Genomic DNA, 15,301 nt, shown 5'->3' on the forward strand with positions numbered 1-15,301 from the left:
CAGAGGAGAATGGCCAGACTAATTTTAGCTGATAGAAAGGCAATAGTAACTCAACTAACCACCTGTTACAACCGAGGTATGCAGAAGAGCATCTCTGAACGCACAACCTTGTCGAACCTTGAGGTGGATGGGCTACAGCAGTAGAAGACCACAACACGTGCCACCACTGTCAGCTAAGAACAGGAAACTGAGGCTACAATTCACACAGGCTCAACAAAATTAGACAGTAGAAGATTGGAAAAAAAGTTGCCTGGTCTGAAGAGTTTCAATTTCTGCTGCGACATTTGGATGGTAGGGCCAGAACTTGGCATCAGCAACATGAAAGCATGGATCTATCCTGCCTTGTATTGACAGTTCAGGCTGCTGGTGGTGGTGTAATGTTGTGGGGGATATTTTTTGGACACTTTGGGTCCATTAGTACCAATTGAGCATCATGTCAACGCCACAGCTTACCTGAGTATTGTTGCTGACCATGTCCATCCCTTTATGACCACAGTGTACCCATCTTCTGATGGCTACTTCCAGCAGAATAACACACCATGTCCTAAAGCGCAAATCATCTCAGACAGCTTTCATGAACATGATACTGAGTATGTTTACATGGACACCAATAAACCGATTTTAATAAGATTAGGACAATGCTCTGATTAAGAGTCGACCATGTAAACAGCGATTTATTTATTTATTTTTATTAATTTAATCTAATTAAAGTCATAATCGAACTAAAGAGAAATTGAATTAAGACATGTGGAGTAAGCTGATTTTAGCTGCAATATTGAAGTGCAGTACAGACATGTAAACACCTTAATCGAATTATTACCATCATGTAGGACTTTTCGCTGTGTTTTGCGACAGGATAGTCCTCACACACTTACACACACACAGCTGTTTGACACTATTCCTTTTAGCTACCATGTCAGTGAAAGACCACAGACACATACACAGCGAAATGCAGTTTTTTTTTCTCCCATATAGTGTGCGGTATGAAATTCCATTAAAAAAACACATTTCCAACAGTTCATAGTTGCATCCAATATCTTGTTTGTCACAGAGGCATGCATGAAATGTTCCAGAATAAAAGTGAAAGTGCTGAACTGCAGGTAAAGTCGGCAAATTAGAAATGAAACACCCAAAATTACATGAAACTCTGGAGGAAACGTGGATAGTGTGGTGACGCACTGACATCAATCGATCTACATCACACGTGTCAAACTCAGTTCCAAAAGGGCTGCAGCTCTGCACAGTTTAGTTCCAACCCTAATTAAACACACCTGATCAAACTAATTGAGTCCTTCAGGCTTGTTTGAAACCTACAGGTAAGTGTGTTGGAGCAGGGTTGGAACTAAACTGTGCAGGGCTTCGGCCCTCCAGGAATTGAGTTTGACACCCCTGATCTACATGCTTTAACACAGGGGTGCTCAATCCTGTTTCTGGAGATCCACCTTCCTGCAGGTTTCAGTTGCTACTCATATCAAACACACCTGAACCAATTAATTAGGACCTAAACACCACTTGATAATTACAGGCAGGTGTGTTTGATATGGGTAGCAACTGGTAGATCTCCAGGAACAGGATTGAGCACCCCTGCTTTAACATGTAAAGCGGGATCATGGAAGGAACATTCAAAAAGCAACTCATGAAAACACCTTAATCATATTGACTTAATTAGATAAAGGAAAACATTTTGATTACTGATTGCCATGTAAAATTAGTCAATGAGTTCACTTTACTCAAATGGCCTCCACAGGAGGAGATTCAGGAGATTAGCATCATGGATGTAAAGCCAAAATCTGCAACAACTGTGTGATGCTATCATGTTGTTACAACCTCCTGGCTCAAGAAAGTAGCAACAAAACCAAATAAAGATCCAAACCAGAAAATCAAATCAACTTAAATATATTTAATCAAAAATTAAGTGAAATGATAAATAAATATAAAGAAAAGAAAACAAAACAAACAAAAATAAAACTCCAAAGCTGAAGAGGGAAGGATGAACACCTGCAGTCCTGTTCTCTTGGTTTATATCCAAACCACATCACAGGTAACACTGCACACCTGGTCCAAACGTCAATCACGGCAAAACACCACACCTGTTCAAAACTCCAGAAGAATACCAGATCATGGAAATCTTTCATCTAGTGGACACTGGTTAACAAAACCTTACGACCGTCACAATGTCAATATGGACCAAAATCTCTGAGGAATATTTCCAGTGGCTTGCTAAACCTATGCCACAAAGCGTTAAGACAGTTCTGAGGGCAAAACTATGAGTTAAAAAATTGAAATTATGAGAAAACTGTCAGAATTATGTGATATAAACCCACGGCTGGAAATGTTAACTGGAAATCTGAGTTTACATTTTGCTGTTCTTATTTTTGCTTCCTCAGAATTACGACTTTATTATAACTTTATTGAAGTAAATTGCAAGTTTATAGCAGTATTTAGAGCAGTTTATAGCAGTATTATTTATTTATTTATTTTTTTTGCCCAGTTCTAAGTTTAGGCAGAATGGTCAAATATAAAAGTACATGTTCATAGCAATTTTTTCCTGTTTTTATTTTCTTGCAATCCTAAATTTATATCTCACAATTCTAAAGAAAAACATAAAAAATGCTAAATATAAACTGAGTTATTGTAAGGTTATTGCAATGCCACACATATATTCATATGTGTTTGTAATTCAAGAGTGTACATCTTGCAATTTGTAGAAAAAAGTTTTTTAAAAATGTTTTTACTGTCAGGATTATAAGAAAAATGTCAGAAATTGTAAGTTTATAGCAATTGTTTTACATTTCTGACATTTTACCTGTGAAGTTTATAGCTGAAAGTTCTCCAAATGCATAACTTGAAATTCTGACGAAAAATAGCAAGACTTCAAATTTTCTTTTGCAAACTAACAAATAGCGTGTGTGTGTGTGTGTGTGTGTGCGCGCGCGTGTTTACAATTGTGACTTTCTTTGCAACTGTGGGTTTATAGCAGTGTGTTTTTTTTTAGTTGGGGACAAACGAAGGTGACGATCGAAATGTAGGCTTATTAAAAAAGGATGATTAGACAAGCGGGGGTCAAATCAGAGGCATCCAGCAGTATCAGGGGCAAATTCAATAAAGTAATCTAAAGCAAAGACAAGGGTCGGAAAAGGCACCAAACAATCAATAATCCAGACAGTCCAAGGCAAGGAACACAAGAATCCGTTAAACAAAGAATGGCAAAAACAGATGTGTGTTATTTCTTAACAAGGCAAATATTAAAATCATGTATGTACAAAAATTCAGATGTGAGGCAATACGGTGACTCAGTGGTTAGCACTGTCACCTCACAGCAAGAAGGTCACTGGGTTAAGTCCCAGCTGGGTCAGTTGGCATTTCTGTGTGTAGCTTGCATGTTCTCTCTGTGTTCACGTACATGTGTTTCCTCCGGGTGCTCTGGTTTCCCCCACAGTCCAAAGACATGCGCTATAGGTGAATTGAAAAAGCTAAACTGTCCATAGTGTATGTGTCTGAATGAGAGTGTATGGGTGTTTCACAGTAATGCGTTGCAGCTGGAAGGGCATATGCTGTGTTAATCATATGCTGGATAAGATGAAGGTTCATTCCACTGTGGCGACCTCTGATTATTAAAGGAACTAAGCCAAAAAGAAAATGAATGAATGAACTGCTTTCCTCTGGCTTCGAATCCAAGGTAAATGCATTCTAATTAGGAACACTAACCACTCCCCTAAATCACTTGATGATTTGGCTATACAACATGGCTTACTGCAGTTAAAGTTACAAAATTACAAATGAAACACCCAAAATTAAATTAAACGCTGGATAAAACTTGGATAGCGTGGTGATGCAAAGACATTAATCAATCTATGTGCTCTACCATGTAAAACAGGATCATGATAGGAACATTCAAAAAGCAGCTCATGTCAACACCTCAGGCCTGGATTGGCTAATCGGGAGAACCGGGAGAATTCCCGGTGGGCCGGTCCGTTTTTTGGCCACGAGGGCCGGTGTCCCTAGCTGCTTGCACTCTCAGCAGTTGCACTTTTTTTCATTTATTTATTTATTTGACCATAGCCTCACTCTTTTTATTCATTATTTTGCCGCAGATCCGCTCTTTTTATTTTTTTTCTCGCAGCCCCGTAAACAAAATGCAGCCTGCAAATTATTAATGATGTAACTATCATCATTCGACTCTAAACAGCGGCACCTTAGTGAATGTAAGAATTTGAATAATTAATATTGATTAATAATACACCTGCTCAATGAAAATCAGATGATTCACTACATTAATAAATCTGACATAGTGCCATATTTGTTTTTCATTCCAGCCACATTAGATCAACAGTGCCACTGTGGTCCAGTGGTCAGCATGTTAAAATATGACACGGCCGACCCGTGTTCGAACCTCATCTGAAAAATTATTATTATTATTATTTTTTTTTTATTATTGTTAAGACATATAATACTGTTAGGGTTGTTGGAAATTTGAAGTTCTAAAGCAGCTGTTTTCTTGAAAAATGACGTGAAAGTGTCCTTAGAAACTGAATTGAAAATGACCTTATTTTAATAGTCAGTTGTGAACTGAGATGGGCCGGTTCAAGAATTGAAACTCCAGGGCTGAAAAGGAGTCCCACTCCGGCCCTGCAACACCTTATTGGCAGATTACTGTTTTATTCGGATGAAGGCAAATAATTTTATTACTGATGTCCATGTAAACGTATTGTGTGTATTTAAATGAGCAAAATAGTATGGATCTTTCCAAACTGGTAAAAGAATTAAGAAAATGTGAAACAGCTGGCATGGAGTGATTTGGTGAAATGCAATGTGGGAGATGTAGTCCTAGTGAATGGCAAAGGCACAGGATGGATGGAGTGTCCTTTAGTGAAGCCTGATTTATACTCGACCCGTTCACTTGTTCGCTTGAGTGCGCGCGGCGAATGTGACGTCATCACGGAGTTTGCGGAGGTTCGCTTTGGGTGCGCGGCATGATTTCGGCTAGCGGTGCGTAGGGCATGTTTTGAGACTCGAGCAAACAGCACGCGCGGTGCCACAACTGATTTGAGTTGAATATGAAACACTTTGAAGAGCTTTTATCTGAAACAGTATGACTGGACACACATCTTATAACCCGTGATCAGAGAGATAACCTAATGATCAATAATTCTTGGCCAGAAATTGCAACAGCCGTGGGAAAGGAGAACGTTTTTGTTAAAAGGTTTGGAAAAACCTGAAGGAAAAGTTTATTAAAACCAAAAGTGGCCATGTCAAAAGTGGAGACCAGGTACACAATCACAAAATATGTTTTTCCACCATTTATAGGTTTTGCACTGATGTACTTTGTTTAATTTTGAATTTAAAACAGTTTAATAGTTACAAAACTATAATGAAGTCACAGAAGTATTTCTTTGATAATTGGGAAGTATTTAAACCTATCGGTTTACATATACTGATGCCCTGTTTCTCTGGGCTTTATTGGTGATAATGGTCTGTAATGTTGGACCATCATTGCTTTTTTAGCGTAAGAAGAGGACAGAAACTAGCCAGTAACACTGATTTATATATTTGTAAAGCAAGCTAAATCTAAAAAATAATCTTTTTCTAAAAAAATTATTTTCTTTTTTTTTTTGCATTTATTCTTGCCATAATAAAAATATATTTGCAGAGTAACTCATGTTCTCTTGTGATATATTAAACTTTAAATGGTAATACTGTCTGAGATATGAACAAAAGCAAGTGATTAGATAAAAAAAAAAATCTTGAATGGTTATAAAAATGCTTATAATCATTAAAATAATGTATAAAAACAATAAAAAATCAATAGTTTAAAAATATTAAACGATATTAATGATACAGTATGACGTAGTTCTGGAAACTTCAAACTTCTCTGTTTATCCATCTGATTTTACGGTGAGTGTCTTTTGACCGCCCCCCGTTGTTTTAAAGAATATCACAACGGCGAACGCGGCGAGTATAAAAGCCTCAGCCGTTTCGTAAGGTGCGCGCGCAGTCATTGGAGGTGTGCTGTGTGGCTTGATTTTTTTTATTTTTCTAATTCCAGCTTGAGTCTCATGGACACTCCAGCTGATTATCAATACACATTCTCATATTTTTGACTTTTTTTCTTTTATTTGTAATTTTAAAGTTCACATTTCAGACTTTTTTCTCAGAATGTATAACTTACATTCTGAATAACTTACATTAATGTAGAACTTTTGGGAAAAGGTCTAGTTAGTGTGATGTTAATCTGAAATTGCATGCTACAGTTTTTTCATTTTGTAGTTGTGACATTTTTACTGTCATAGCAGTATCTCACATTTCTGACCTTTTTTGTAATTGTAAATGTATGTCTTACAGTTCTGACTTTTTACATTCTGAGATATAAACTCAGAATTACAACAAAAGTCAGATATTGAACATTCATGGTAACATCTCACATTTCTCACTCTTTTTCTTGTAATAATTTGCATTTCTGACTTTTCCCCTGAAGTTTTGTAATTGTGAGAAATTAAGTCACAATTCTGAGAAGGAAGAAATGAGATTTGTGAGATGTAAATTAAAAATTGTGAGAGAGAAAATCATAAATCTGGCTTCCTATGGCTACGACTCAAAAACAAACTTAGTTTTATTTCACATTGTTACGAATTATTGTCATTACAGTTATTTCTTGAATTTCACTTACTGTATAATGAGCCTTTTATTATTAACAACAATTTTTAAGATGTAAAGATTTTAAAGCAAAGCTAAAAAACATTTTGCATTGCTTCTGGCAGGGCCGAATGGAAGATCAGCCCAGGTGCTGCTCGCATTGGTCGCTCCAGGTCATCTGGTCTTCATCTACACAATTTACATAATACAAGGCTCCCAATCTCCACCCACTGCTGTCTTCATTTTCTTCTACATCATTGCTGCATTTACACAGGTGAGTGAGAACGATGTTACTGTGTGTTTTAGGCTGTGCTTTCATTTTTAAATGTTTTAGAATGAAAACATTTCTCACCCAGACTGGCGCTATTACTGCATTTCAGAAAATGGTCTATGTGCACACTACACAGCTTAAAATGCAAGATACATGACTATTCATGTGCATACCCAGCGCAATCTCACGGCAGTTCATAACTTTTTGATTTAGTGGCTAATTCAAATGAATTCGTACGATCTAATTCGTACAATTTAGTACAATTTGCTCATCACCCAATGACAGTTAGCAGGGCCGGCCCAAGCCTTCAGGGGGCCCTAAGCAGGATTTTATTTGGGGCCCTCTTGGTGCAAACAATATGACAAATTATCGTCAATCCTTGATAAATCGCACACTATAAATTTCAAACACACGTTATCGATTTTATTTGCTGTAGCTGTGTTGCTTACATCATAAAATATATGTTTTAAGAAAATTCTAAATATTATTCTGCAGAAACAACTTCCTATTGATCCAACTTTTTATATGACTACTTGACACAAATCTAAATAATTAAACACCAAACATTAATATGGGGTGGCAGAAACAAAAGCAGCTGAAAGTAGCCAATAACATAGGCCTACTTATTTTTGTTATTATTCAGGCACAAGACGCTGCCAAATAGTCAAACATAGTGACAATAAAGATACTTTTTTTTTAAATTGGATATAACAATGAAAAAAATTCATATTCTATTTTGTAGTTCAAATAACTTAAAACATCTATTTAAACTAAAATCAAATTAAATCAGGAAGCATTTTCTAGACATACTCGCATATTAGTCAAATTACTAAATATGTACAAAAATTGTTCAGTTTTCAGAAATAATTCTAAATTAAGTGATTTTTTTTTTGTAAAATGAATGAATCTGATATGATGAATGAGATAAGTAAAATAATCTTATTTAAAACCTAAAACAATATTTTTTATTTACCCTAATTGGCAGATTATTGAGCTTTTTTAATGAAAAATTCACATCATTTTGACTAAAAATCTGACTAAAAAATGTTTATTGGTTTAAGAATTTTTAGATATTTGGACTAAAAATCACACAAAAACTATAAGAAAGAAAATCATTTTTGCAATGTATTTACCAACTGTCAATTGTATAAATCAGAAGCTTATTTTTTATCACCAAGTTCATGAAAAAGCATTTTGCTGCTGCTTCAATCACGATATCAATGATTCTGCGATAAATTGATATATCACAAGATAACCAGCCACAATATGTCACAATTTTGGTAAATGAAGGGGAAAAATTGATCAAAAATTTATGATGAATTTCTTTTATAAACAAGCATTTATAGAAATGCAACAATGTAAAACAAGTGCACATCTGTCAAACAAGCTTAAAAATGCTGATGTGCAGAGAGGAGTTTATGACTGAAGAGAGCACATCTCTATCACAGCAGCAGAATCTCAATTTAGGAGAATATGCATTTAAGAAAAAAACTGCCAAAATAGTAATTTATTGCTTTCTAATTTTCTGTAAACTTAAAACACTTTTTACAACTTGACCAACTAATTTTATGTAAACATGGAAACATTTTATGCTAACCCTGGTTTATGTTACATATATATATGTGTGTGTGTGTGTGTGTGTGTGTTTGTGTAATATTAATATATAGTAATATGTATAGAAAATATTAATTAATCAGTTTTAACTTGTCTTGGCCTTCAATAAAACCAAAATCTAGGTAGGCTTTGTCATACTGTCTAATCTTTTTCTTCGCCTCTGAAGAATCGCTGCATTTACGTTTGTCTGCCATTTTTGTTTTGATTTTGCCTTTACGACACGTTGACAAGCAGATTGCGCGAGTGAGCAAAATTTAAATAATTATTTAAAGTTATTTATTTTAATTATTTTCACTATTATGTTGGAATTTTAAGCATGTGTTTAGATTTTTTTTTTGGTACTTAAAAATACATATATAATAGTAGGGCTACTCTATTTTGGGAAAAATCATAATCACGATTATTTTGGTCATAATTGTAATCACGATTATTCAAAACCATTGCCAGTGAAAGTCAAAATTATTAGCGCTCCTGAGATTTTTTTTTTTATATAAATATTTCCCAAATTATGTTTAACAGAGCAAGGAATTTTAACAGTATTTCCTATAATATTTTTTCTTCTATTTGTTTTATTTTAGCTAGAATACAGACAGCTTTAAATATTTTGAAACCAATTTAAGGTCAATATTATTAGCCCCCTTAAGCAATATATATTTTTGATTGTCTGCAGAATAAACTACTGTTATAATGACTTGCCTTATTACTCTAATTAAGCCTTTGAACTGCACTTTAATCTGAATGCTTGTATTTTGAAAAATATCTAGTAAAATATTATGTGCTGTCATTATAGCAAAGACAAAAAGAAATCAGTAATTAGAAATGAGATATCAAAACTATTATGTTCAGAAATAAGTTAATAAAATATTCTTTCCATGAAACAGAAATTGGGCAGGAAAAGGTTTGCTAATATTCAAGAGGGCTAATAATTCTGACTTCAACTGTATACATACAGTTATTTCCCACCCTGCAAAGGAAAGAGAAATAAATACAATAGAAAAAAATATGAAACAAACTGTGCTTTAAGCATCTTCACTGTAAGAAAAACACTTTAGCTACAGCAGTCCTTCAGTCAAGAGCAGCGAGGGTTTTCTCGTTATGTTTGTTTAATAATGATAAAAACAGCCGGCAGAAGGATTACAGCGCGCTGTCTCTTTAATGGTTTCTCTTTCACGTCTTTTGATCCTCAACTCGTTTGTTTATTACACAAATGAGGGTTAATGTACATAATCACTAAACACCGCGTTTTGACACCTATTTGACCATTAAAGCGCTCAAGTTAAGATGACTTTAGATGTCTGCGCTCCTCTGCTCGTCTCAGTGTGTGAATGAGAGTGAATGCTGACCGGCCGCATGCTTCTGACTGCGTGTGCGTGCTGCACACACACATAAGCTCTTTCGCGCTTTTAAGAAAAACACGTGTACAACTGGAACGTGGCAAAATATGACGCAATAATCATTTATCTCGATTAATGCTTTTTTATAATCGTTTGAAACCGAAATCTAAATCGGATTTTCGATTAATTGCAAAGCCCTTTATAATAGTGGAGCATTTTTATGCCTTTTTCTACCTCAATACTTATCCTCTCCCGCGCCCCCCCTGTGAACTCTCTGCGGACCCCAGGTTGGGAACCACTGGTTTACATGACGCTGGTGTATGTCTAATGATCCGCCATTACGGGAAGCGCCACCTGGTGGCGGCTGGGTGTACTGTAGCTAAAGCGGTTATCTGCTGCAGTCAGTGTGGAAAACTAATTAATTAAATCAGATCTTTTGTAAATTTAGGTAAATATCTTGGCGCCTGAGTATGTATCGCGGTCAGAAATAACACTATAAATTAGCATATATTTTGTCCCACCACTAATCCACAACTCAACAAACTAAAACGAAAGTCACACAATAATTTCAAGCACTCCTGGGGCCCCCTGTGGCCACGGGGCCCTAAGCAGCCGCTTAGTTCGCTTATGCCTTGGGCCGGCTCTGACAGTTGGGGTTAGGGATGGGGTTGGGTGCCACGTCTCCTTTTTAAAATTGTACATTACCGTATGACTGAACTTGTACGAATTTGTACGAATTAGCCACTAAACTGACAAAACGGAAAATACTTACGTTTCCTCGTGAGATCAGGCTGGCATATCATATGAAATAGATTACTGGTTATGTAATGACTTGACAAAGGTAATAATACTCAATGGTCCAGAAGACCAGTGAGAAAGCAATTTGCAACTGTGCCTCCATTTTCAAAAGTTTACACGTCTCATTGTCTATACTGAAATGGAACACCAGAATTGTCAAACTATAACGGCTTTTTATGCACTAGTTACACTAATGTATTTTCATTTTAAAATATAAAGTCACTGGTGTCCACACAACTCCAGCATGTTCGACCTGTGAAGAAAGAGCATTTTGAAAATGCTAAAGACCCCATTTTAGTTTGGATTTAGATTTTTTTTCTGAAATGCAGGACAAGGAATGAGAATGAAAACACACTAATGTAAAAGCAGCGTTAGGCCTTGATCACACCTTTTTTTGTAATTCTAAATTTATGTCTCACACTTCTGACTTTTTATATAGAAACTAAACACAATTTTTTCTGATAAGAGGTGTCTTTTTTTAATGCTTTTCTAATGGCTGCTGCATTTTTCTCGCTGTGTGTATGCCCTACACACCTCATGTTTTTGCCTTTGCGCTCTGTGCGCCTGCAGTAGAAAAGTCAACTCTGAGCAGAAAAAGCAATATGATCTCACGGCAATTCATAACTTTTTGATTTAATGGCTAATTCGTACAATCTAATTCGTACAATTTAGTACGATTTGCTCATCCCCTAAAGACGGTTTGGTTTAGGGGTGGGGTTAGGTGCCACGCCTCCTTTTTTAAATGGTACAATTTCGTACGACTGTACTCATACGAATTCATACCAATTAACCACTAAACCGACAAAAGGTAAAATACTTACGTTTTCTCGTGAGATCAGGCTGGAAAAAGCGCAACACATTAGTCAATAACCATTGGCATTTTTAAAACGCTCCATTTTTCCCAGTCGAAGATCCTGGAGAAGTGTGGATGGCAGGTTTAACCGTACCAAAATGCATGTTGTTTTGAAACGGAATTGAGAATTGATGTGTGATTGAATCTTCTTCAATGCAGGTGCTTCTCCTGATGAGCATCGCTGATGTGATGGTTCATTGTTTGTGGAGGTACGGCAGGGATCCCGATAGCTTCTCCATCCCATATCTGACGGCTTTGGGGGATCTTTTGGGCACTGCTTTACTTGCACTGTGTTTTTTTCTAAAGTCACTGGTGACGTAATTTACAGATTTCATTTGATCTAATCTTTCAGCACTATCTGATGTGTTAGTATACATTTTTGTCATTCCTCTTCACAATTCAGCCAATTGACTGTTACTGGATGACTTGAAATAGTTTAAATCACTGTATTCAATTCAATAAATCGCACATGTTGCCTCATGTGACAATAGTAGCTACTTCTCCAAGCCATATAGCCATGTGCACTGAATAAAGAGCAGCTGCTGTTAGTTTCTGCAAGTCTTGTTAAATATCTGATTTTAGGACATCTTCCTGGATTATTAATTTAGGTCAATTTTGAAATTTCTATTCTTAAGGTGAACAATTAGTCTATGTAAATTAATCCACTGAAAAAATTAGGTTGTCTTGGTAATCTTGAATGAAAGTCTGACCATTTGCATCCACTCTTGGGGGAAACCTGAGGTCTTCCATAGCAACTACATATTAATACCCAGTCTTACCGCTAGTTTGCTATGAGGGAATGATGCGCAAAAAGCCCCTTTCACACATACAGACCTTTCCCGAAAATTGTCGGTAATTTTCCGGAAATGTCTGTATGTGTGAACAGGCCTTTTTTGAAAATACCGGTAAATTCGTTTCGGCTATTTTCCGGAAAGAGAAGTTGTAACATTACCGGTAATTTGCCGGAATGCTGCGCTGTGTGAACGCCGAAGGAAGATTGCCGAAAAGAGCGCATGCACGTCTAGAACGTGTTGACGTGAGACGTCACTTTAGCCAATTAGAACAGTCAGACGCGTTCACGTCCGCTCGGTTTATGAAAATAAAAGCCTTTGAATATTTTTGCAGACACATTTAGCTGCTCGATGTTAGATAACATTTCTTTGTTCCTTCTTAATGCCAGCTGTGTAAATAATTATCGGTAAGATTCTTATGATAAGCCGTTGTTTGTTTACCTTCAAGCTCTGCTTCTAGTTGCTTGACGCGTCCAAAGAGCTTAGAATGACCAAGATTTGACACTCAATTTGACACTGCAGCGCCCAGCAACAGCCCCTTATTCCGCCATTTTGGGGTGAAAGTGATCGGCCGTCCATTGGATCTCATTGCTGTCGCGATGGCAAGCAGCTGCTTTGTTTTTTATTTATTTATTTAAAAAGCGCATTAAAGCTGAGATACAACCTGAAAGACGACAATACAACACTTATCACAATCATCAGCACGTTTAATAGTTTATTTACAGAATTATAATATGCTGTTGTTTTACTGGAGTTTTAATTCCAAAATGGCCGCCTCACCCTCTAGTGGGTGTTTCCCAAATTACACTACAGTGTCGCCTCTTGGTCATTCTAAGCTCTTTGACGCGTCGGGTGTGCCTGTAAAGCAGCTGGCGAGTGTCAATACACACACATATCATGTACATCTTGACGTGCGAAAGTGTTTCTTTATATGTTTTGATAGAAGTTGTTCACAATACTGATCCATCCACAGAGTTTGTAATGTAGTCAAATGTTTACAAATACAAGCGCAGCCGTTTAGAGCTAATTTCTGGTTAATGATGTCAGAATTTATTTTGGTATTTTGAAATGGATGTGTGAATTCTCTTTTCCGGAAAAATTCCTTAACGTTCTCCTCTGTGTGAGCAGTGCTTTTTTTTTTTTTTTTACCGGTAAAGTCTTTCAGTAAATTTTCCGGATATTTACCTGTATCACTTTGTGAACGGCTAAAGAAAGCCCTACCCCCTATGTAATATTCAACTTAAGATGGAAGTACATCAACATATTGAAATAAATGTCTTTAAATGACTTTAAATTAGTTAGATATAAACAGAGGCCAGAGCCAGCTCCAAATGAGCAGGTCAGCCCCAAACACATGTTGATCCAGGAACATGTCCTAATTGGTGAAATCACACTTAACCTACACCTTAGAGTAACCTGTTGTGTTTCATTCCTAAACCTACCCCAATGAAAAAACAGTAATTATTGTTGTACAGTTTCATAAAAATGATGCTATTATGTACACATTCTCAGTAGCTGCAGCTGTAACCCTTCTAGCCGTAACCCAGGCCAAGCATGGAGGTCTCCAGGCTGCAGCGATATATACTTGAATTAAATATCTTTGATTGGTAATATTTGGCAACAGTTTATTAATGGTTGTCAATTTAATTTTTATATTTATGAATTGATGTTTATGATGTATTTTAAAGAGTATTTTAAAAAGTATGTGTCAATTGTAAAAACGATTGGTGACAATTCATTAAAGAGAAAATGACACAATTTGATTTCATATGATTTTTTTATTTGATTCATGAACAAATTTTAAATCTTCTGAAAAATCTATTTTTCCTTGTTTACTACTTTCACAACATTTGTAGTTATTTTAACAACGTTATTTAGTACATTTTACTTATAAGTTGTTTTATTGTGATTTTTTTAACTGTGTTTTTATTAAAGTTTTTTATAAACATAGTATGCAAATAACATTTACTTAGAATGTTTACAATCACAACAAAAGAGAAACAATATAATAATAGATATAATTTATAATAATAGATAAATAATAGTGACAGCTTAAAGAAAAAAAAAAGAAAAAAAATTATAATAAAATAAAACAGGAGGGGGTTGGGGGGGTGGGTTAACAAATAGATAAATAAATACACTCTAATGCCCAGGGCACGGTTTTTCAAAAGGTTTAATCTGGATAAAATTGATCCGGATTTAGTAATCCTGTTTTTGCGATCCTTGATCAGGTAATCCAGCTTACTTTTTGAGCCAGTTTTTCAAAGCAACATTGGATTGGATCAATCTGATCCGGATAGGAACTTTTCAGGATCACTAAATCTGGATAACCAGTGCTCAAACAGGATAGGAAATCACAATGTAGAACTATAGATATGTAAAGAGTAGAATAGCCAGCGTGGGGTCAATATAACTTTATTTTTATTTGAAATGAAAACTAAGAAAATGTAATCATTATTAAAACAATAATGAATAAGAAAAACAAGAAAAACCCCACCCCATCCTCTTTAAGCAGTCCGCTCATCTGAGACCTACAACACTTTACATTGAGGATAATTATAATAAGTTTCAAATATAGATGTAAATAAAAAAAAGACTTAATGTCAAAAACTCCACAATAATTTCAGACTTCCTCATCTGATGTGGAGAGACCAGCTTATCTGAGCGCAGCCTTTAGGAGGCAGATCTCAAGTCTGGCCTTGGTTTGCTGCAGTTTGGTCAGAGTCAGTTGTTTCTCTGCCAGACGAAGCTGTGCTTCTGCCCTTTCAGTCTCTTTTTGCAATTGTTGAAAGAGATTTCAAAAATCAGTGATTGCCATTCTTTGCATTTTTTTTTTTTGTTATTCTGTAATCATTGCATGCATCACTAATAAATATTCTAAAAAGAAAAAGATTTTTTCATTGTGATGAATATATATATCAATTAGTGAAAGAATAAAATTAATTGTTTTTGGTCTGTTTTGACAGCTGTTTAGGGGATTATTTTATGAGGCCAAGCTCTTTCTACT

The 15,301-nt window shown here is 35.7% G+C and overlaps 1 protein-coding gene across 4 annotated transcripts in view; it reads left to right on the forward strand.

Moving 5' to 3' along the window:
- slc41a2a (solute carrier family 41 member 2a) overlaps positions 1 to 14,052 on the forward strand; it is a 31,829-nt gene extending 17,777 nt beyond the window's left edge. Inside the window, exons 10-12 of one of the 4 annotated variants that reach the window (XR_015526588.1) lie at positions 6,759 to 6,907; positions 11,663 to 12,753; positions 13,131 to 14,052. Coding sequence is in view for 1 of the 4 variants with exons in the window: in XM_087312475.1 (XP_087168601.1) it covers positions 6,759 to 6,907; positions 11,663 to 11,824 (311 nt within the window). In the remaining 3 variants the exon portion in view is untranslated. Of the gene's footprint in view, positions 1 to 6,758; positions 6,908 to 11,662 lie in introns of all 4 variants that reach the window. The other 3 variants (XR_015526589.1, XR_015526590.1, XM_087312475.1) reach the window with 3 other exon arrangements.
- Positions 14,053 to 15,301: the final 1,249 nt, after the last annotated feature.

The sequence above is a fragment of the Danio rerio genome, chromosome 25 (genome assembly GCF_052040795.2).
Source record: "Danio rerio strain M-AB ecotype USA chromosome 25, GRCz13ab, whole genome shotgun sequence".
Taxonomy (NCBI): Eukaryota; Metazoa; Chordata; class Actinopteri; order Cypriniformes; family Danionidae; genus Danio; species Danio rerio.